At 43.7% G+C, this 23,424-nt stretch overlaps 1 protein-coding gene across 2 annotated transcripts; it reads left to right on the forward strand.

Moving 5' to 3' along the window:
* Positions 1-10,990: 10,990 nt before the first annotated feature.
* On the forward strand, positions 10,991-22,578 carry ETFBKMT (electron transfer flavoprotein subunit beta lysine methyltransferase). Of its 2 annotated transcripts, none has more exons than XM_002823085.4 (4): positions 10,991-11,169; positions 13,645-14,071; positions 19,576-19,706; positions 21,139-22,578. In XM_002823085.4, the coding sequence occupies exons 2-4, from the start codon at positions 13,758-13,760 to the stop codon at positions 21,480-21,482; spliced, it is 789 nt and encodes a 262-aa protein (XP_002823131.1). In that variant the 5' UTR covers positions 10,991-11,169; positions 13,645-13,757; the 3' UTR covers positions 21,483-22,578. The 2 variants fall into 2 exon arrangements, with proteins under 2 accessions (XP_002823131.1, XP_054383047.1); XM_054527072.2 differs by lacking the exon at positions 10,991-11,169 and adding an exon at positions 11,186-11,604.
* Positions 22,579-23,424: the final 846 nt, after the last annotated feature.

Below are 23,424 nucleotides of genomic sequence, written 5' to 3' on the forward strand. Positions count from 1 at the left end.
AGTCTCACTGTCTCCCAGGCTGGAGTTCAGTGGCGCAATCTCGGATCACTGCAAGCTCCGCCTCCCAGGTTCTAGCCATTCTCCTGCCTCAGCCTCCTGGGTAGCTGGGACTACAGGCGCCCGCCACCATGCCCAGCTAAGTTTTTGTATTTTTAGTAGAGACAGGGTTTCACCATGTTAGCAAGGATGGTCTCAATCTCCTGACCTTGTGATCTGCCCGCCTCGGCCTCCCAAAGTGCTGGGATTACAGGCGTGAGCCACCATGCCCGGCCCTGTGACAGGGTTTCACCACGTTGGTCAGGCTGGTCCTGAACTCCTGACCTTGTGATCCACCTGCCTCAGCCTCCCAAAGTGCTGGGATTACAGACGTGAGCCACCACGCCCGATCAATAGTTGTATTTTTTTTGGAGACGGAGTCTCGCTTTGTCACCTAGGCTGGAGTGCAGTGGCGTGCAATTGGCTCACGGCAACCTCTGCCTCTCGGGTTCAAGCAATTCTTCTGCCTCAGCCTCCCAAGTAGCTGGGATTACAGGCGCCCACCACCACGCCAGGCTAATTTTTTGTATTTTAGTAGAGACGGGGTTTCACTGTGTTGCCCAGGCTGGAGATAGTTGTTATATTGTTTAGGAAATAATGACAAGAAAAAAAAGTTTATACATGCTGTTCAGTACAGACACAAATTTTTTTCCCGAATTTTTTCAACCTGTGGTTGGTTGAATCTACGGATGTGAAACCTACAGATACAGAGGTCTGACTGTACTTATTCATTCTACAACATGCATGAAGAAAACATTATGCTCAATCAAAGAGTCAGTCACAAAGGACTGCATATGGTGTGATTCCACTCACAGGCATCCCTCCTTTTACTGTGCTTGGCTTTATTGTGCCTCACAGATATTGTGATTTTTACAAATTGAACGTTTGTGGTACCCCTGTGTCAGGCTAGTCTATTGGTGCCATTTTTTTTTCAAACAGAGCGTGCTTACTTCGTGTTTCTGTGTCACATTTTGGTAATCCTCAAAGTATTTAAATTTTTTTCATTATTATTAAAAGTAATGGCCAAAACAACAATTACTTTTGCACCAACCTAATATGATTATCTGTTCTGGTGATCTGTGATCAGAAATCTTTGATGTTTCTATTGTAATTGTTTTGGGGCACCCATGAAAGATGGCGAACTTAACGGATAAATGTGTGTGTTCTTTTTTTTTCTTTTCTTTTCTTTTCTTTTTTTTTTTTTTTGGAGACAGAATCTCTGTAGCGAAGTACAATGGCATGATCTCGGCTTACTGCAACCTCCACCTCCCAAGTTCAAGCGATTCTCCTGCCTCAGCCCCCCGAGTAGCTGGGATTACAGGCATGTACCACCACACCCAGCTAATTTATGTATTTTTAGTAGAGGTGGGGTTTTGCCATGTTGGCCAGGTTGGTCTTGAACTCCTGGCCTCAAGTGATCCACCCGCCTCCCAAAGTGCTGAGATTACAGGCATGATCCACCACACCCGGCTCCCACCCCCCAGCTTTTCTTTTTTTTTTTTTTGAGACAGAGTCTCACTTTGTCGCCAGGCTGGAATGCAGTGGTGAAATCTTAGCTCACTGCAGCTTCAAACCCCTGGGCTCAAACAATCCTCCCACCTCAGCCCCCCATGTAGCTGGGATTACAGGTGGGCGCCACCACGCCCAGCTAATTTTTGTATTTTTAGTAGAGATGGCGACTCGCCATGTTGGCCAGGCTGGTCTCGAACTCCTGAGCTCAAGCGATCCATCCACCTTGGCCTCCCAAAGTTATGGGATTCCAGGCATGAGCCACTGCACTCAGACCTGCTGTCAGAGGCCTTTGTACCAGAGCAACTCCATCTCGAATAGGGGCTGGTTAACCTGAGGCTGAAACCTGCTGTGCGACATTTCCAGTAAGATAAGGTATTCTTAGTCACACAATGAGATAGGAGGTCGCTGTAAAGACCTTGCTGATCAAACAGGTTGCAGTAAGGAAGCCAACCAAAACCCGCCAAAACCAAGATGGCAAAGAGAGTGATCTCCAGTCGTCCTCACTGCTACACTCCCACCAGTGCCATGACAGTTTACAAATGCTGTGGCAACATCAGAAAGTTACCCTATATAGTCTCAAAGGGGAGGCATAAATAATCCACCCTTTGTTTAGCATATGTCATCAAGAAATAACCATAAAGAATGGGCAACCAGCAACTCTTGGGGCTGCTGTGTCTTTGGAGTAGCCATTCTTTTATTTCTTTACTTTCTTAAACTTGCTTTCACTTTATGGACTTGCCCTGATTTCTTTCTTGCATGAGATCCAAGAACCCTCTCTTGGGATCTGAATTGTGATCCCTTTCCAGTAACACTACTAGAGGGTTTTGAGTGGAAGATTGAAATGACCTGACTTTTGTTTTTCTTTTTTTTTAAAGAATCACTCTGGCTTTTCTGTTGAGAATAGACCAAAGGAAGCAAGGAGGGATAAGGAGGTTAGTTCAAAGACCTTTGCAACGAAAGAGTTAAGGACATGCCACCCCCAAATATGCCAGTTTGGCATACTGATTATTTCAAGCTGAAGGTACTTGAGAGACTGTCATTGCAGGAAGAGCTAGCTCACTGTTTCACAGTGGGCAGGGTCTATGCAAACCCGCAGCCGAGGAAGCTGAGAGGCGGAAGAAATAGGCTGACACATCCAGTTTCTTAGGAAGAAACGTTTACTAGGGACTTAGAACAGAAGCCATGTCTGTATCTCAGGAAGCAGTGAGACAAGATGGTGGATCCCTGCACCATTACCCCTCAAACCCAGGGCTTATATACCCCAGGAGAGGAGTGATTCAGAAGGGATGTGGAGAACAACTTAAGTATGATAACATCAAGGCCACTTGACCTAAGGGCAGGATTTACAGTCAGTACATGCTCTTACACAAGGAACAATAGATAAACTGGAAGTCTTACAAGACTTCCTGGAACTGGCGTTAATCAGAAACCAAGATGGATTAGCATCCAGGATGGAGTTGCTTTGCCCTCCCCACTGACGTGTCCATTCCTACCTTTAGGAAGACATAAAAATTCCTTTGAGAAAGATGCCTTCCCTTTTTTTTTTTTTCTTTTTTGAGACGGAGTCTTGCTCTGTCGTCCAGGCTGGAGTGCAGTGGTGCAATCTCGGCTCACTGCAACCTCCACCTCCCGGGTTGCAGTGAGGCAACCCGGGTTCAAGCAATTCTCTGGCCTTAGCCTCCCGAATAGCAGGGATTACAGGCGCGTGCCACCACGCATGGCTAATTTTTGTATTTTTAGTAAAGACGGGGTTTTACCACGTTGGCCAGGCTGGTCTCGAACTCCTGACCTCAGGTGTGATCTAGCCGCCTCCGCCTCCCAAAGTGCTGAGATTACAGGCATGGGCCACCGCGCCCGGCCAATGCCTTCCCTTAGTAGAAAGAGAAAATAACCCTTATCTCCAGAGACTGGGAATTGATGCTACAACGGACCTATACAGATAAACTTACTAAACGAACACTTACCTTTCACTAGCTTTGCACTTCACTGATATGGGAGTTTAGAAGAAATCACTTAGGAAGATAGTAGGAGTATGGGAGTCCTCAGTAAGGCTTTTCTTTTTCGTGAAAAGCAGCCCCAAATCATTTTCTAACAAAGAGCATCCTGTAAAGTCGAGCTGCAGACACAGACAAGCAAGCTGGGAGCTTGCACGAGTGAACGCAGGGAGGAACTTCGGAGTACATATGTTCAAATTGGAGGCTCCATCTTCCCTTCCCTTTGTTAGCCACGTGTACTGTAAGGAGCAGACAAGACGGTGTTGATCAATTAGAAAGTCTATTTCCATAAGAAGATTAGGGTGGGGTAATCAGGCTTCCCCTGCGCACTATGTAAACGTCATACCTGATCAAACCAATCTATGAGCCCTATGTAAATCAGACACCGCCTCCTCAGACCTGACTATAAAATTCGTCGCATCCACTGCCGGCTGGTCCTTTCCACTCGCAGATCCATTTCTCTGTAGAGAAAGCTGTTACTCTTTCCCTTCTCTTCTGCCTATTAAACCTCTGCTCCTACACTCCTTGTGTGTGTCCGTGTCCTAAATTTTCCCGGCGCCTGACGACAAACCCCGGGTTTATACCCCAGACAGTGTAGCTGCTTCATCACCATATATTTCCTAGTGATTCCCCCACAATTTACTGTCCCTAGTCCAAATCTGTTTGTGTTATCATTTCTTCATAAATTTATCATTTCTTTGTCTAAAAGGTATAAAAGCTTTCTGTTCTGGCCATTTTCTTTAGGTCGTCGCCCCTTTCATCTTGTGAGAGTCTTCATGTGCAAGTAAAAATTAACAACACTTGTATGCTTTTCTGTTAATCTGGTTTATGTCCATTTAATTCTTAGACTTAGCCTTAGACGATCCCAAGGGAGTAGAGGAGAATTTATCCTCCCATCAGCAATAATCCAGGCTAGAGATGATGGTGATTTATATTAGAGGAAAGCAATGCAAGTGGTGAAAAGTGGTGAGATTCTGCATAGACAGTGTTTTGGATTTGCTAGTGGGTTAGTTGTGGAGTGTGCACGTGTGTATGAGAGAGAGAAAGATTGAGAGAGAATGTGTTATAGATTATACCAAATCTTTCTTAAGCTTTAAGCCTGAACTATTTATTACCAATGATAAGTATTTCCATCATATCTTACAACTAAAGAAATGTGCCAGGCCGGGCGCGGTGGCTCACGCCTGTAATCCCAGCACTTTGGGAGGCCGAGGCCGGCGGATTGCCTGAGCTCAGGAGTTCGAAACCAGCCTGGGCAACACGGTGAAATCTCGTCTCTACTAAAATACAAAAAATCAGCCGGCCTTGGCGGCATGCGCCTGTAGTCCCAGCTACTCAGGAGCCTGAGGCAGGAGAATCGCTTGAACCCAGGAGGCAGAGGTTGCAGTGAGGTGAGATCGTGCCACTGCACTCCAGCCTGGGCTACAGAGCGAGACTCCGTCTCAAAAAAAAAAAAAAAAAAAAGGTACCAGTGTGTAGTAACATTGTGGGTGAGAATCTTTGCTCTTTATACATAACTGTTTCAGTTTCAGTTTTGTTTTTGCTTTTACCATTTTAGCTGAAACACACTTGGCCAATGTTAAGCTAAATTATCAGTAGATGGCACCACAGTCTTAGTTAGCTGAAGATTTCTGGGTTTTGCAGGGAGTGAGGATTCCCTTTTGTAGCCAACTGGTCTTATATAGTGTCAGTTGTCGGATGTTTAGGTGTGACTTAGTGACCTGTGCTTAAAAGTTGGCCTGGTTACTAACTGAGGGAGCAACGAGTACAAACTGCAGATAAGGAACTGAAAAAAGGAAACACACAAATTTACGTAGACACGGTGCCATAGATTTGTTGCAAGGGCAGTTTGGTAGAGAGAAGCTAGAAGGAAGCTGAAGCTCCAGAAAACCCAAAACTACAAACTTCCTTCAAAAGTCTAGGGAGAGGCTGGGTGCGGTGGCTCAGGCCTGTAATCCCAGCACTTTGGGAGGCTAAAGTGGGTGGATCACTTGAGGCCAGAAGTTTGAGACCAGCCTGGCCAACATGGTGAAACCTGTCCCTACTGAAAATACAAAAAATTAGCTGGGTGTGGTGGCGGGTGCCTGTAATCCCAGCTATTTGGGAGGCTGAGGTGGGAGAATCACTTGAACCTGGGAGGCAGAGGTTGCAGTGAGCTGAGATAGCACTACTGCACTCCATCCTGGGTGACAGAGTGAAACTCTGTTTCAAAAAAAATAAACAAAAGAAGACAAATAATAGCAAATGTTGGCTAGGATGTGGAGCAATTGGAAATCTCATACAATGATGGTGGAAATGTAAAATGACACAACTATTTTGTTTTATTTTATTTTATTTCTGAGACCGAATCTCACTCCGTCGTCCAGGCTGGAGTGCAGTTGCAGGATCTCGACTCACTGCAACCTCCACCTCCCGGGTTCAAGTGATTCTCCTGTCTCAGCCTCCTGAGTAACTGGGATTAAAGGCACACGCCACCATGTCCGATTAATTTTTGTATTTTTAGTAGAGATGGGGTTTCACCATGTTGGCCAGGCTGTTCTCGAACTCCTGACCTCAGGTGATCCTCTCACCTTGGCCTCCCAAAGTGCTGGGATTACAGGCATAAGCGATGGTGCCCAGCAGGCACAACCATTTTAGAAAAAGTTTGCAGTTAATCATACACCTACCATATGATCTGGCCATTGCACTCCTAGCTATTTATGCAAAGGAAAGAAAGCGTAAGTCTGTACAAAGGCTTGTACACAAATGTTCAAAACAGCTTTATTTGCAATAGTAAAAGAAAGAAAGAACTCAAATGTCCATCAACAGGTAAATGGATAAACATGGGAGCTTATCTATACATACAATGAAACACTACTTAGCAATATAAAGGAGTGAATTATTGATGCAGGAAACATGGATGAATAAAAATAATTACTAGTGAAAGAAATAAGACAAAAATGGTATAAACTCTATACAATTGCATGCATATGAAAATCTAGAAAAAACAAAGTAATCTGTAGCGACAGAAAGCCAAGAATGGTTGTGTAGAAGGGAGAAGAACTGGATGGGTGCCATGGCTCATGCCTGTAAACCCAGCACTTCAGGAGGCTGAGGCGGGCAGATCACTTGAGGTCAGGAGTTAGAGACCAGCCTGGCTAACATGGTGAAACGCTGTCTCTACTAAGAATACAAAAATTAGCCAGATGTGGTGGTGCGCGCCTGTAATCCCAGCTACCCAGGAGGCTGAGGCATGAGAATTGCTTGAACCCAGGAGGAGAAGGTTGCAGTGAGCCAAGATCGCGCCACTGCACTCCAGCTTGGGCGACAGAGTGAGACTCTGTCTCATGAAACAAACAAACAAAGAAACAAAAAAACAGAACAAAAAGATTAAAAAAAAATTGGGGGAAGAACTGGAGGGAGGAATTACACAGGAGCACTGATATATTCACTATCTTGATTTTGTTGATGGTTTCATGAGTATACACTGTAAAGGAACATAAAAACTCTCAAAACCCCCAAACTCATTATGCCAAAGGGAAAGTTAAGCCTGCTTACTTCTCAACCTTGTGTCAAAGCTCTACACATTAGCCAGATCCCTACAAACCTACAAAAGGAAAAGGTCTCAGGCATTTCCAGATGACTGCCCTCACAAATCGTTCATAAGAAAATTCTTTCCTGGCTCCTAAACCTTTCAAGGTGTATAATAAATCCTCCCATAAACAAGGACATGTCAACTGTCACTTTAAGTCTGCGACTTAAGTCTAACTCCTTGTCCAGGAACCTAAAGTCTGGTAAATTTCACACTGACTGTGTCAATTATAAGCCTTATCTTCCCAAGTGCAAAAACAAAGATGAGATCCATTATTCTTCTACCTATCCTGAGAAGTCTGAATAATGAATTCTTCCTTTACTCCCTATTTTCGAATGTTTGCCTTATCTCATGTATAGCATAGATTTACTGGGCACTAATTAAAATCTCACAAGAATGTCATCATTTGCCTCACTGCCTATCTCCCTTTTCCTGCATGTCTTTTCTCTTAAAGAAATGTGTAAATACCGAGTCTCCTGAAGTCTTTCCCAAGGAGCACAGGCCACAGACTCATGTTTCTGTGACTCAGGGTTTTCCTGGGCACACCTTTAAGCTCTGGCTCAATAAACCTGGATTGATTGAGATTCTTGCCTCAGTCTCTCATTTGGGTTGACAATACATATGTCAGGACATTAGATTGTACTCTGTAAACATGCAAAGTTGCCAATGCGAAGTCAAATATACCACAATAAAGCTGTTAAAAGTAAATTTTTAAAATGAGATACTGATATGTAATGTTTGTTATTTTACTCACGTATTTGCCTTTTCTTTCATTTAACAGAGTTTATTGAGTGTCTGTGCCAGAGGCTAAAAGAGGAATGAGATGGTCTGCTTTTAAGTCTAGGCAGTGACAGTTCTGCTTGATATGCTTGTTGTACATGCCCATAGGAAGCTAAGAAAATAGGAAGATTAGTGTGTAGGCTGGCGTGTTGGGGAAGGCTTTTCAGAGGACCTTAATGTTGAGCTGAGTTCTGAAGGACGAGTAGGTGGTTTGGACAGTGAGGAGCGGTTAGGGGTGGGAGGCAGTGGCAGCTTTCTGTCTTCAACAAGGCCTAGGGATGAGAGAACAAGGCGCTGTGGGAGCAAAACAAATTGCAGCAGAGAGGGGAGAAGAGGAGTGTTTTGAAAAGAGGCAGGATAGGTTAAGTCGGGACGAATCAGCATGGTCCAGGAAAGCTGTGGTCAGGAATCCGGCTGTACTATTGAAGGTCTGGGGAGCTAGAGAAGGTTTTAAGCAAGGGAGAACACAGATAGCCTGCTGATGAACAGCACAGGCCAATCAAGTGGAGCAAGAGAAACCATCTTGCCCTTAGATTGGCTGGCATTACGGTTAAATGAGTGTATTTAATTAGTCTCCAAGTCCTGCTAATAGCTCATCCTTAATCATTTTCAAATGTTCCAATTCTTTCCATCCCTATTGCAGTTACCTTAGTTCTGTCTCCATTATTGTTTGCTTGGATTACCATAATATCCTCCAATGGCAGTTTTCTTGTCTTCAGTCTTGCCCCCCTTTTAACTCTGCTACCTGCAGCATAAAACATTTTTCTAAAATTCAAGTCTGATCCTCTCACCTTTAACTGAAAACCCTATCTGCTGCTCATCAACACTATCTCTGTGTTTCTAATAATGATCATCACTGTAACAGCACACTTAGCAAGCATTTACTACATGCCAGGAACTGGGCTAAACAAGATGTGCTTTTATCTTATTAAATCTTCCTAAAACATTATTATTATCATCACTATTTTACAGATGAACAAACTGATTATTAAGAAGGTTTAGTAATGTGTCCAAGATCATACAGCTAATAAGTGTAATTGAATAACTTGTTGAAAAACCAAAAAACTCTTAAAGACAAAGTTGGGTAGGGAACAGAATTTTTCACTTGCACCTGCAAGAGGAACCAATTATTAGAGAACTGGCTTTGTAAACAAAAAGGTAGGGCAGGTATTTAAAGTAAAAAAATCACAAGGATAGACAACAGCTCAAATTGTTATCAGTTCACAAGTCTGCTTGGATGTATGTGGGTCAATTTTGTTAAAATCTAGACGGTCCTTTCTATTAAGAAATTACAACGCATCAACACCAAACAACAGAAAAGAAAATCCATATATCCCTGTTTTTCATGCTTTATCTGGGACTACTGGAAGGGTAGGCCTTTTCTAGACTACGGAATCTAAGTTTCAGAAAAAAATCATTTAAACTGCAATATAAAGAATAGTCTTGGCCAGTCAAAGTGGCTGACACCTGTAATCCCAGCACTTTGGGAGGCTGAGGTGGGCGGATCACGAGGTCAAAAGTTCGACACCAGCCTGACCAACATGGTGAAACCCCATCTCTACTAAAAATACAAAAATTAGCTGGGTGTGGTGTTGTGCACCTATAATCCCAGCTACTGGGGAAGCTGAGGCAGGAGAATGGCTTGAACCCAGGAGGCAGAGGTTGCAGTGAGCCGAGATCGTGCCACTGCACTCCAGCCTGGGCGACAGAGCAAGACTTCATCTCAAAAAAGAAAAAAGAATAGTCTTAAGGAAGGCAGAATTAGAGATAGACAAGTTATAGGAACCCAGGCAAGCCATTATAATGCCAAACTAAGGCAATGGCAGGAGGGATAGAAAGAACTGGACCAGTTTTAAAACCATTATGGAACAGGAGAGGCATGCTGCAGTCCCTTCAGCCAAGTTGCAAGTTTTGAATGAGTTATCCAAACATTATTAAATGCATCTTCAGTGATGACTACCAAGCTTTTTACCAGGAGCCCTCTTGTAAAAATGTTAGGTTAGCCTGTTCGTTCTGGTTTCTTGGGCAGTGACTGTGATGTTCAAACTATTAATTGGGATAGAACACAGAAGCTGGTTAAAAACAATATTTCTTATAGAAATTGATCTTGAACATGGATCAAGGTTCACTGCTAGCAGGAGAATCGGAGAGTGTGTGGTAATGAAAAGTTATTATAGTTGAGAAAACAAGAGTTTACATCAGCAACTAATTAAGAAAAAAGCAGCTCATAAGTGGATGAATGCAGTTCATAAACACATTATATCAGTTATTACACAGGAAATCTAAGGCAGAATACTGTGAAATGCAAGGTGTATAGCTTATCAACAAGAATATAGCAAATACACCATTCAACTAAGAAGGAAATGATAAGGCTGCATCTGGGGCTGTTGATTGGAAGCACAAAGTTTCCTTTCCTTGTAGTAGTTCCTAAAGATTCCAGTTTACATGGAAAGACAGAAAGCTGTCACACCCATGGCAGGAGCGCAGAACCCAAGCGACAAATTCTAATTTTGAACAGGCAGGTGCCAGTGCATTTTTCAAACTGCAAACTAAAATGCAGAAACACGATTTTCCTATTTCTTAGTTTTGGACCATTTTCCCCCCTCTAACACGCCAGAGCAGGTGTTAATTGTTGTCAGGTGAGATGGTGAGTTAACTTTGAGTGTTGAGTTGAGGGGCTAGTGGGACGTCGGTCCAGTTGAAAGGTGGATATATGTAGATCCAGACTCGAGTGATATAGGCTGCAAATAAATTGATAGTGAATTTATGAATTATTAGAAAAGAAAGGACATTCATTATGATTTAATCGCAGTTGAATGTAGGCAGCACAAAGGGCTTATACTGTGTCTTTTTTTTTTTTAATATACGGTGTCTATTTTGCTCACCACTCTATGCCCGGTGCCTGGAAGTGCGACTGGCACATAGTAGGTGTTGCATAGTTTCAGAATGAACTTTTTAGAAATCAAAATTCTACAAACATTGCACACAGATTTAACGTTCCCTTATTTTCCAGGTGAGGTCAGGGCGCCCTTTGGTTTCGCGCTTCCGTCCCTTTAAGAAAGTGGAGGAGAAAGAAAGCGGTGCTGGGAAAAAGGGCGGGGCCGCGAGGGGCCGCCGTCCGTCCCGCCCCCTGCCGGGCTGCAGCCCTCTGCTGGAGCGTGGCTCAGTTTTGGTAGCGGGACCCCGGAAATGTAAAGCATGAGCGGGAAGAGTCGCCAGGGCGAGTGACAGGCGAGCCCTGTGCTTTACTTCCGAGGGCGGTGTCAGCAAAGCTAGGTAAGGAGACAGGGAGGACGGTGCCTGCCCCTTTAAGATCGACTCCACCCCGCCTCTGGAGGAAAATGACGCCGCTGTCTACCCGTTCTGGAACGTAACTCTTTTCATCCCGTCAGCTCTCCTTCTCATTAAGAGAAATACCAAGTGGTCACCACAGTCCCATACTTCATAACCCATGCCTCATCCGTGCTGGGAAGGGAGAGGGAAGCGCCGATCTAAATGACATGGGGTCCAAATCCCAAATAATCTCTATTTGCTCTGCGTTACCTTTAAACTGAGGCTGCGTTGTGTGATTGAAGTGACAGTGACAGCCTAGTACTGCTTAACAGAATTAGTCTAGTGGGATACCAGGCCCTGAGAGACCCCTACGATCCCAGGACACTGATGGGGGGTAACTAACACCCACTGAAAGTCTACGCTGAGTTCACAGGCTATGTATGACCTGACATGCATTTTGGCCTGCCCCGTGTTTTGATATTTGAATGAGTTGCTGATGTTTACAAGCCGAAGCTGGCCGGGCGTGGTGGTTCGCGCCTGTAATCCCAGCACTTTGGGAGGCCGAGGCAGGAGGATCGCTTCAGGTCAGGAGTTCCAGACCAGTCTGGCCAACACGGCGAAACCTCGTCTCTACTAAAAAAAAAAAAAAAAAAAATACAAAAATTAGCCGGGCGTGGTGGCACGCCCCTGTAATCCCAGGACTCAGGAGGCTGAGATAGGAGAATCGCTTGAACCTGGGAGTCGGAGGTTGCAGTGAGCCGAGATCACGGCACTGCACTCCAGCCTGGGCGACAGAGACTCTGTTTCAAAAAAAAAAAAAAAAAAAAAAAAAAAGGTGGAAGCTAATGTGTCAATATCTAGATTTTTTTGATGATTTTGAGAAATCGGAGGATCTGGCAGCATGTCCTGCCTAGCCGTTTTGAACTGTTTGAAAACAGTCTACAGCTTGCCACAGCCCTTCTGTTATTTTACAGCCAGCCTGCATCACTCATTTATGGTGTCCAGCCCCTTGTAGGGATTTGGATTTTTGACCCCTAAATACTTTAGTGGATTTAAGACCATTTAAAACATTTATGCAGAAGAGATCCGAGGTCCCCAAACAACTGGGTGTATAAGTTTTGTTTAAGTTGTTCCTCATTCTCATTTATTCTTATCCGGGTGTTTTTCTATATATATATATTTTAAACAAATCTTAGTGATCAATTGCACAGGTGTTTTTCTGTTGGAGCAAATCTTTTCAGTTTAGGCTTGTTAAAATGGAACCATCAGATACTTTTACAGAAGGAGATTTAGGAGTTGATGTTCTTTTATTACAATTAAATCCATACAGTATTTTTAAAGGAAAAAACCCGAGTCTTGATTGCATTGTTTTATGATACAACAATCTTTAATGAAATAGAGTAGTCAATATAATTTGTATTAATATATCTCTGCCCACAGACAATTATAAATTCATTAACCCCCAGAACTCTTGGCTAGACTTCATAAAGACAAAAACTGTTTGCCCTGTTAACTACTTTATCCCACCACTAGAATATAAGCTTCCTGAAGACAGAAGACTTCTGTTATTTTGTTCACAGTCACCAAGCGTGCCTACTTTGTTAAATTTATGAAAGAACTTTAAAGGTACAGTTGACCCACAGTAGAACAATATAGCAATACAAAATTACAACAATAAAAATAACACAAAAATACAGTGTAACAACTATTTATATAGCATTTATGTTGTATTAAGTATTATGAGTCATCCAGAGATGATTTAAAGTATACCACAGCATATGCCTAGTTTATATGCAAATATGACGCCATTTTATATAAGGGACTTGAGTATCCTCTGATTGTGGTATCCTGGAAGCAGGGGATACCAAAACCAATCACTTGAGGATACTGAAGGATGACTGTATGGCTGACTTCCTGTAAGAGGCATTTTCTTGAGGATTCTTTCAAAATCAAATGCTTGTATATTTGTTGTGTTAAATTACTAAAAGGATTCTGTTGTGAAAAGTATCATTAAAAAGATTGGATTTTCCCAATTGATGCACCAAAGCTTTCATCTGAAATGAACTTGCACATGTGAATCATCAGATACAGAGCTTACACTGTAATATTTTATTTTATTTTATTTTTTTTATGAGACAGAGTTTTGCTCTTGTTGCCCAGGCTGGAGTGCAATGGTGCGATCTCGGCACACTGCAACCTCCGCCTCCTGGGTTCAAGCGATTCTCAAGTAGTGGGATTACAGGTACCTGCCACCACGCCTGGCTAATTTTTTGTATTTTTAGTAGAGACAGGGTTTCACCATGATGGCCACGCTGGTCTTGAACACCTGACCTCGTGATCCACCCGCCTTGGCCTCCCAAAGTGCTGGGATTACAGGCATGAGCCACCACGCCCGGCCAATATTTTCTTATTATGTAATAGGATCTAGAAATATTGCTCTTCCTTGGAATTATCAGTATTACTTTTTTTTTTTTTCAGAGTCAGAGGTTCCGGTTGAGATCAAGTTGGGAGACACACCCTTGTTCATTCTCCTTGAGAAGCAGCCATTATCAACAGAACATTGACAGAACCTGTGTTTGGGGAAAGGACTGATGGCTTTGAGTCTAGGTTGGAAAGCACCCAGGAACCACTGTGGTCTCCTCTTGCAGGCTCTGCGAAGCAGTGGTCTTCTCTTGTTTCCCTGTGGCCATTGTCCCTGGAGAGGAGCTGGAAGCTTTTTGGACCCTGAGATAAAGGCTTTCCTGGAGGAGAACACTGAAGTCACCAGCAGTGGTAGCCTCACCCCTGAAATCCAATTGCGGCTTTTGACCCCCAGATGCAAATTCTGGTGGGAGAGAGCTGACCTGTGGCCCCACAGTGATCCTTACTGGGCAATCTACTGGCCAGGAGGCCAAGCCCTGTCTAGGTACTACCCTAATGAAACCTTTAAGGCACTACAGATCTTTGCTGTTTTCAGTTCCCTCCAACTCCAACCTCTACGAAAAACCAGAGCAATGCTGGGCGTGGTGGCTCATGCCTGTAGTCTCAGTACTTTGGGAGGCTGAGGCTGTAAGCTGTGATCCTGCCACTGCACTCTCACCTGGCCTGTCTCAAAAACAAAACAAAACAAAAGAGAAACCAGCAAAACTCAGTCTTCTTGTTTTTTTTCTTTCTTTTTTTTTTTTTTTGGTAGAGACAGGATCTTGCTATGTTGTCCAGGCTGGTCTTAAACTCCTGGTCTCCTCAACCTCCCCAAGTGCTGGTATTACAGACATAAGCCTCTGAGCCTAGCCTCAGGTTAGACATATTTTTTGTTTGCCTTGTTGCATAATTTCCCGTTGTAACCCAAGCTTATCAAGCTATTTTCCCAAGTAGCTGTCTCCCCAAGAGAAATCCTAGAGTCAGCTGTCAAGACCTTGGATAGCTGTAAGTGATCCAGAAATCTCACCTATTAGGAGGTTCATGGTTCATAGCGCATGACCATTGCAGAGTTCCTAGATGGAAGCTAAACACCCAGTCCTTCCGCTCTCCTTTAATTCAGTGAATGTCGCTCCGTAAACCTCACATTCCTTCCAGAGTTGCTTCTTTTCCCATAAAACAGGAGCTGTGAGTGAGTGGGCTGCTCAAAGTTTCCCTCTTCTGTTGGGTGCAGTGCCTGTAATCCCAGTGCTTTAGGAAGCCAGTGCAGGAGGACAGCTTGAAGTCAAGAGTTCAAGACCAGCCTAGGCAACATAGTGATACCCCTATCTCTACAAAAAAAATTTTTTTTTTTTTTTGAGATGGAGTCTCACTCTGTCACCCAGGCTGGAGTGCAGTGGTGTGATCTCGGCTCACTGCAAGCTCCGCCTCCCGGGTTCACGCCATTCTCCTGCCTCACCCTCCTGAGTAGCTGGGACTACAGGCTCGTGCCACCATGCCCGGCTAATTTTTGTATTTTTAGTAGAGACGGGGTTTCACCATGTTGATCAGGCTGGTCTCGAACTCCTGACCTCATGATCCACTCTCCTCGGCCTCCCAAAGTGCTGGGATTACAGGCGTGAGCCACCGCACCCAGCTTAATTTTGTATTTTTAGTAGAGACAGGGTTTCACCATGTTGGCCAGGCTGGTCTCGAACCCCTGACCTCAAGTGATCCACTGGCCTCAGCCTCCCAAAGTGCTGGGATTACAGGCATGAGCCACTGTGCCTGGCAGTAGCAGCTATTTAGACAGGGCATGTATACCTCTACTTTGCCATAGTGTTAACTGGTTGATGTTGTCAAGTCCCAGGTTCTTGGTGCCATGAACAAAGAATTGGACATGACACACATACAAGTAGCAAAGCAGCAAACAGTTAAGCACAATGTGATCAGCAACGGATCAGGCTGACCTGCGAGTGGTATCAGCCCCGGTTTGTTACAGTTCATGGCCTTTTATATGTTTTTTCCTCATTTGCTTAACCTTACTTGATCTTTCATAAGTTGAATTGCTCATCCTTGCCTTTCCCTCATTGTGCCTAAACCGCACTTTATTTCTCATAAGCTAATTGTGCATCCTTGCTTAACCTTATTTTATCTTTTCTGACAAAATTGCTCATCTTTACTTTTATTTCTTGTAACCAAATTGCTACTGCAAGCCCTTTCCACTTATTTTCCTTATCTTGCATGTTCCAACTTATTGCTTACTCCCTTATCTCTTACTGCTTACTGTCTTATTTAATATGTCCTGTTTCTGCTATCTTGTATGTTTTGCTTTTGGTATTGCTTCAGCTAGCCTATGTCCAACGGGGTCCCCTTCACCCCTGACTTCCTCTGCCATTCTCCTGCCTCAGTAGTACCCACTGTTCCTTATTACTCCAATCCTAAGATCAAGAGTCAGCTGAAATTTGTTATTTCAGCGTTTCCCCATCTATCTTCACTTGCTTGGTAACTATTTAGCTCCAGTCCAAATCCCTTGGTTGAATTGGACTTTGAGTTTTACCAGAGAGGTCATTATACTACATTTCAAGCGGCAGGAAAATCACTCTATGATGGAGTCAAGAGGAGACAGTGACTCTTGGATTGAGTTTACTTAATTTTAGTCTTTGTTTTAGCAGTGTTTTGTCAGTCTTAATTCCTGGTGCTTGGTAGTTTCTGGAACATACTAAGTATTCAATACTTTGTCAGCCCAAATGAGAGACTGAGGTATGAGTCTCAACCAGTCGAGGTTTGTTAAGCCCAAGAAAAATACAAGTCACAGAAAAGTTTGTGGCCTGTGCTCCTCTAAGAGGTTTTTAGGAGGCACAGTATTTATACATTTCTTTTTCTTTTTTTTTTTTGAGATGGAGTTTTGCTCTTGTTGCCCAGGCTGGAGTGCAATGGCACAATCTCGGCAGACTGCAGCCTTCCCCTCCCGGGTTCAAACGATTCTCTGCCTCAGCCTCCCGAGTAGCTGGGATTACAGGCATGTACCACCATGCCTGGCTAATTTTATATTTTTAGTAGAGACGGGGTTTCACCCTGTTGGCCAGGCTGGTCTCGAACTCCTGACCTCAGGTGATCCACCCACCTTGCCTCCTAAAGTGCTGGGATTACAGGCGTGAGCCACCACGCCTGGCCATTTATACATTTCTTTTCTATGTTTTTTGAGACAGAGTCTTACTCTGTCACCCAGGCTGGAGTGCAATGGCTTGCTCTCTACTCACTGCAACCTCTGCCTCCTGGGTTCAGGCAATTCTGCCTCAGCCTCCCGAGTAGCTGGGATTACAGGCGCCCACCACCACACCTGGCTAATTTTTGTATTTTTAGTAGAGATGGGATTTCACCATGTTGGCCAGGCTGGTCTCGAACTCCTGACCTCAGGTGATCCACCTGCTCAGCCTCCCAAAGTGCTGGGATTACAGGCGTGAGCCACTGCGCCTGGCTATAAATTTCTTTAAAGAGGAAATGGCATGTAGGAAATGGTGGGATAGGCAGTGAGGCAAATTATTACATCCTTGTGAGATTTTAGTCAGTGCCCAGTAAATCTATGCTCTACATAAGGTGAACATTCGAAAATAGGGAGTAAAGAAGAGTTAATTATGTAGATGTCTTAGGGTGGGTGAAGGAATGATTGCTGTCATCCTGTTTTTTTTTTTTTTCTTGAGACAGGGTCCCACTTTGTCACCCAGGCTGGAGTGCAGTGGCACAATCATTGCTCACTGCAGCCTTGACCTCCTGGGTGCAAGTGATCTTCCCACCTCAGCCTCCCAAGTAGCTGTGACTACAGGCATGTACCACCATAAGCAACTAATTTTTGTACTTTCTGTAGAGACAGGGTCTCACTGTGTTGCTCAGGCTGGTCTCAAACTCCTGGGCTCAAGTGATCCTCCTCACTTCAGCCTCCCAAAGTGTTGAGATTACAGGTGTGAGCCACTGCACCTAGCCTCGTCCTGTTTAGACAGGGCATGTACCCAGTAAGCTAAGCTTGTAATGGACATTGTTAGTATGAAATTTAACACTTTAGTTTTGTGGACAAGCAGTTAGACTTAGGTAGCAGACCTAAAGTTACAGTTGCTATGTTCTTGTTTATGGGAGGAGATACATCTCAAAAGGTTTAGGGGTCTGCAAAGAATTTATGAGCAATTTGTGATCTCCAGTCATCTGGAGGCCCCTGAAACCTTTTCCTTTTGTAGGGGTCTGGCTAATGAATAGCGCTTTGACACAAGGTTGTGAAGTAACAGCTATCTATTCACGAGAAAAGGACAGTGTTCCCTAACTCGGCCTCCAGGCTTAACTTTCCTTTTGACATATTGAGTTTTGCGGGTCTTGAGACTTTTTTTTTTTTTTTTTTTGAGACGGCGTCTTGCTCTGTCGCCCAGGCTGGAGTGCAGTGGCGCAGTCCTGCTCACTGCAAGCTCTGCCTCCCAGGTTCACACCATTCTCCTGCCTCAGCCCCCCAAGTAGCTGGGACTATAGGTGCCCGCCACCATGCCCAGCTAATTTTTTCGTACTTTTAGTAGAGATGGTGTTTCACCGTGTTAGCCAGGATGGTCTCGATCTCCTGACCTCGTGATCCACCCGTCTCGGCCTTCCAAAGTGCTGGGATTACAGGCATGAGTCATCGCGCCCGGCCTGAGACTTTTTATTTTCCTTTACCGCTTTTTTTTTTTTTCAAACAGTCTTGCTGTGTCACCCAGGCTGGAGTGCGGTGGTGCAATCTTGGCTCACTGCAACCTCTGCTTCCCGGGTTCAAGCAATTCTCCTGCCTCAGCCTCCTAAGTAGCTGAGATTACAGGCACCCACCACCATCCCTGGCTAATTTTTGTATTTTTTATTTTTATTTTTTAATTTTTTGAGATGGAGTCTTGCTCTGTTGCCCAGGCTGGAGCACAGTGGCATAATCTCAGCTCACTGCAACCTCCGCCTCCTGGGTTCAAGTGATTCTCCTGCCTCAGCCTCCTGAGTAGCTGGGACTGTACGCACACGCCACCATGCCCAGCTAACTTTTGGATTTTTAGTAGAGATGGGGTTTTGCCAGATTGGCCAGGCTGGTCTTGAATTCCTGGCCTCAAGTGATCCGCCTACCTTGGTCTCCCAAAGTGCTGGGATTATAGGCATGAGCCACCGTGCCCAGCCTACAACTTTTTTTTGAAAAAAATTGACTTGAATAGCATAATCAGTCAGTTGTGTGGTACTGTGCTTCACACCTGCTGAAGAGAAAGACCAAATGACTAGGTCCTTTCTTCTGCCACCTCTGCCCAGCTCTGGAGATGGACTTTTTGTGTCACTCTAGTGGGACCAAACTTGCCAAGGTTGGACCAAGTTCTTCTGCTACGTTTCACTATTTCTTTTGTCCAGTCAACCTAAAGACATCTCTTTTCTTTCTTTTCCTTTTCTTTTCTTTTTTCTTTTTTTGGATACCTCTTATTTGCTGAGACCAGCTCGGTTGGGGAGACCCTAACCCAGTGGCGCTAGAGGAATTAAAGACACACACACAGAAATGTAGAGGTGTGAAGTGGGAAATCAGGGGTCTCACAGCCTTCAGACCTGAGAGCCCCGAACAGAGATTTACCCACGTATTTATTAACAGCAAGCTAGTCATTAGCATTGTTTCTATAGATATTAGATTAACTAAAAGTATCCCTTATGGGAAATGAAGGGATGGGCTGAAATAAAGGGATGGGTTGGGTTAGTTATCTGCAGCAGGAGCATGTCCTTAAGGCACAGATCGCTCATGCTATTGTTTGTGGTTTAAGAACGCCTTTAAGCAGTTCTCTGCCCTGGGCAGGCCAGGTGCTCCTTGCCCTCATTCCGGTAAACCCACAACCTTCCAGCGTGGGCGTTATGGCCATCGTGAACATGTCACAGTGCTGCAGAGATTTTGTTTATGGCCAGTTTTGGGGCCAGTTTATGGCCAGATTTTGGGGGGCCTGTTCCTAACATTTATTTTTCCTCATCTCTCTGAGACATGTTTCTCCTTTCTTTTTAATTTAGGTATCTTTTGGATAATCCTGATGTTGTCAGAGGAAAATCTGTATTAGATCTTGGGAGTGGATGCGGAGCTACAGCTATTGCTGCTAAGATGAGTGGGGCATCAAGGATCTTGGCCAATGACGTAGACCCTAGTAAGGATTCATATTTTAAAATATTTAAGGCTCATCTTTTTTTTTTTTCTCCGGGATAAATATGTACATGTGCTCAGTGTGGTAGCTTATCATTATATGTATTTTGTGATCGGACATTGTGAATCTCTGTGCACTGGGACATTATCTGTAGGAATCCCCTGAGGTCTGAGTAGATGGTGCATTTTTCCCAAGAGGATCTGTGTCTGCCAGACATCCCAGAGGGAGCACTTATGTTAATTTATGGGCTAGGAATTTCTTGAAATATGTAAATAGTGTTTATTTGACCCAAAACCCAAGTGAGTATTGGCCTGTCTTTGAGGGTTATTTTTATTCCATTAGAACCCAGGCTGAGACAGGTAAGTTTTTATTTGATCTGATTTTCTTCTGGTCTACCCTTTCACTGAGAATATAGTCCTTGAAAACCTTTATTTTATTTTATTTATTTATTTATTTTGAGACAGAGTCTCCCTCTGTCATCCAGGCTGGAGTGCAGTGGCACAGTGTCAGCTCACTGCAAGCTCTGCCTCCTGGGTTCACACCATTCTCCTGCCTCAGCCTCCCGAGTAGCTGGGACTATAGGTGCCTGCCACCATGCCTGGCTAATTTTTTTTTTGTTTGTATTTTTAGTAGAGATGGGGTTTCACTGTGTTAGTCAGGATGGTCTCAATCTCCTGACCTTGTGATCTGCCCGTCTTGGCCTCCCAAAGTGCTAGGATTACAGGCATGAGCCACCACGCCTGGCTGAAAACCTTTATTTTATAAAGGAGCCTCAGTTCTTTTTTTTTTTTTTTTTTTGGATACGGAGTCTCACTCTGTTGCCCAGGCTGGAGTGCAGTGGCACGGTCTAGGCTCACTGCAACTTCCACCTCCTGGGTTCAAGTGATTCTCCTGCCTCAGCCTCCCGAGTAGCTTGGATTACAGGCATGCACTACCACGCCCAGCTAATTTTTGTATTTTTATTAGAGACAGGGTTTTACCATATTGGCCAGGCTGGTCTTGAACTCCTGACCTCAGGTGATCCACCCGCCTCGGCCTCCCAAAGTGCTGGGATTACAGGTGTGAGCCACTGCGCCCAGCCAAGGGGTCTCAGTTCTAATTTATTACCATGCTGAATCAAGCCCAAGTCTTGTTTCCCTGTCCACAGTAAAAAACCAAAATCTTTTGGTTAATGAAATCAGCAAATATTTGTAAAAGTCCCAGCATTTCTAGGTGTTTTGAATTGTTTGTTTTCGAGATATCCAGTCATGTATTTGGAAATTGTGGTATAACTTATATTGGGATAACCTTTACACTTCTTTACTTTAAAAAACAACTTTCATCAAAAAGGAAGAAAAATATATTGTTAGCAGATCTTCTAAATTATTTAATCAACATGGAATTATAACAGCCTAGCATATACCAATTCATTTTGTGCTTTTTTTTTTTTTTTAAGTTGCAGGAATGGCTATTACACTAAATTGTGAATTGAACAGACTGAATCCTTTTCCTATTTTAATCCAAAACATTTTGAATTTGGAACAAGATAAGTGGGACCTTGTTGTTCTTGGCGATATGTTTTATGATGAAGACCTTGCAGATAGTCTTCATCAGTGGCTGAAGAAGTGCTTTTGGACCTATAGAACTCGAGTACTGATTGGTGACCCTGGGCGGCCCCAGTTCAGTGGACACAGCATTCAGCATCACCTGCACAAAGTGGTAGAATATTCACTTTTGGAGCCTACTAGGCAGGAAAACAGTGGACTGACAACAAGCACAGTGTGGGATTTTCAGCCTTGAGTTGTCAAAGTGCTTCCAAGTATGAATATAGTAATATTTGGATCTGACTCTAAAAGTTTTCTGTATAGGAGATACTCTCCAGTTTAATGAATGTAATTCTTGTTAAATGGAAAATCTTGTTTTTAAAATATGAAGGTTTAGAATTTTGTTTACTTTTGTCATGTAACTGGTTCTGTATTTCTCTGCATGCCAATTATACACATCTCTATCTGCATTTTTTTTTCTATTTTAACCGCTGAAGGAATATGATTATACAATGCCATACTCAATGGTGGCAGCATTTAATTTAAGTAGTGGAGAAGAATTAAACATTATAGCTGGATCTGTTTCTGTAGTTGAGGACAATTGTGATGTAACTTTGAATTAAACAAAACAAAACATAGAAGAAGACTATATATATTTTTTCTTTTTTTAGAGACAGTCTCACTTTGCTCCCAGGCTGGAATGCAGTGGCTATTCAGAGGCTTAATCATTGGGCACTGCAGCCTCGAACTCTGGGCTTTTTTTTTTTTTTTTGAGATGGAGTCTCAGCTCTGTCGTCCAGGCTGGAGTGCAGTGGCTCATATCTCAGCTCACTGTAGCCTCCACCTCCCCCGTTCAAGCGATTGTCCTGTCTCAGCCTCCGGAGTAGCTGGGATTTTAGGCGTGCACCACCATGCCTGGCTAATTTTTGTGTTTTTAGTAGAGACGGGGTTTTGCCATGTTGGCCAGGCTGGTCTCAAACTCCTGACCTCAGGTGATCCACCTGCCTTGGCCTCCCAAAGTGCTAGGATTACAGGTGTGAGCCACCACACCAGCCTGACAATGTTTTTTACTTCTATCACTTCCTTTTGATTTTTTCTCATAGCTTCTATCTCTGCTTACGTCACCCATCATTCTTGCGTGTTGTATGCTTTTCGCATTAGAGCCCTTTGCATGTTGATCAGTTATTTTAAATTTATGATCTGGTAATTCTAAAATGTCTGCCATATCTGAGTCTGGTTCTGATGCTTGTTTTGTCTTTTCAGACTGTTTTTTTGTCTTTTACCATGCCTTGTAATTTTTTGTTGATAGGTAGACATGATGTATTGGATAAATAAACAAGTAAACTAAGGTAGCATGAGGTTTTAAAATCTGGGTAGGGCTACTGTTTGCTGTAGTGTAGATATTACAGGCTAAATTTTCCTCTAGTGTCCTTGCTATTATCTCCTCTGTTATCTTTGAGTTTCCCTAGAGATTCCTTCTTATATAGAGTCTGAAACTTGCAGTTTTTTTCACCTGTAATTCCCTGTTATTATACAGTAGCCTAATTGATGTGATAAGGTATGGGAGAAGGTATGTTCTATAGCCCTGTGATTAAGTCTCAGTCAGTTAAGTCAGCCTGTGCCCCTGCTGTGACCTTCACAAGTGCTTTCAGCTTTTCTTTTGTCCCTTTGGTGAGACAGGAAGGCTAGAGGCGGCTGGAGTTGGGTGCTTCCTTTCCCCCAGGTCAATGAGGCTCTGGTAAAATAGTTTCCCTTGAGAACTGGCTTTTGTTAAGGATAATTGAATGCTTGGGCATATTTCAAAATGGTTATTTTCCCCATCCTCATACCAGAAGAGGGGAATTTTCTCTGATCCTCACCCTGAAAACCTGGTAGGTATCCTGGAGGTAAAACTATGAAAGTGTGGTGTCTCCCCTAGGAGTGGGTCCCCTAGAGTTTGTTTGTTTTAATTTAACAAAGTTTAATTGAGCAAAGAACAATCTGTGAATTGGGCAGCTCCTAAAAGCAGAATAGGTTCAGAGTGACTACAGGGTTGCCACATCTGGTTAGATAACGTTTATGGACAGATTCCTGGAGCTTTTGATTCTTTTTTTTTTTTTTTTTTGAGACAGTTTAACTCTTATTGCCCAGGCTGGAGTGCAATAGCGCGATCTTGGCTCACTGCAACCTCCGCCTCCTGGGTTAAAGTGATTCTCCTG

This window comes from Pongo abelii, chromosome 10 (assembly GCF_028885655.2).
Source record: "Pongo abelii isolate AG06213 chromosome 10, NHGRI_mPonAbe1-v2.0_pri, whole genome shotgun sequence".
NCBI classification, from domain to species: domain Eukaryota; kingdom Metazoa; phylum Chordata; class Mammalia; order Primates; family Hominidae; genus Pongo; species Pongo abelii.

What these genes read in the sequence shown, in the direction of transcription:
- ETFBKMT (XM_002823085.4), top strand. Translation starts at nt 13,758, where the DNA reads ATGGCTTTGAGTCTAGGTTGGAAAGCACCCAGGAACCACTGTGGTCTC. An exon ending in GGAGGCCAAGCCCTGTCTAG is followed by an intron (nt 14,072 to 19,575) that starts GTACTACCCTAA and finishes TTTTTAATTTAG; the next exon opens with GTATCTTTTGGATAATCCTG. An exon ending in GGCCAATGACGTAGACCCTA is followed by an intron (nt 19,707 to 21,138) that starts GTAAGGATTCAT and finishes TTTTTTTTTAAG; the next exon opens with TTGCAGGAATGGCTATTACA.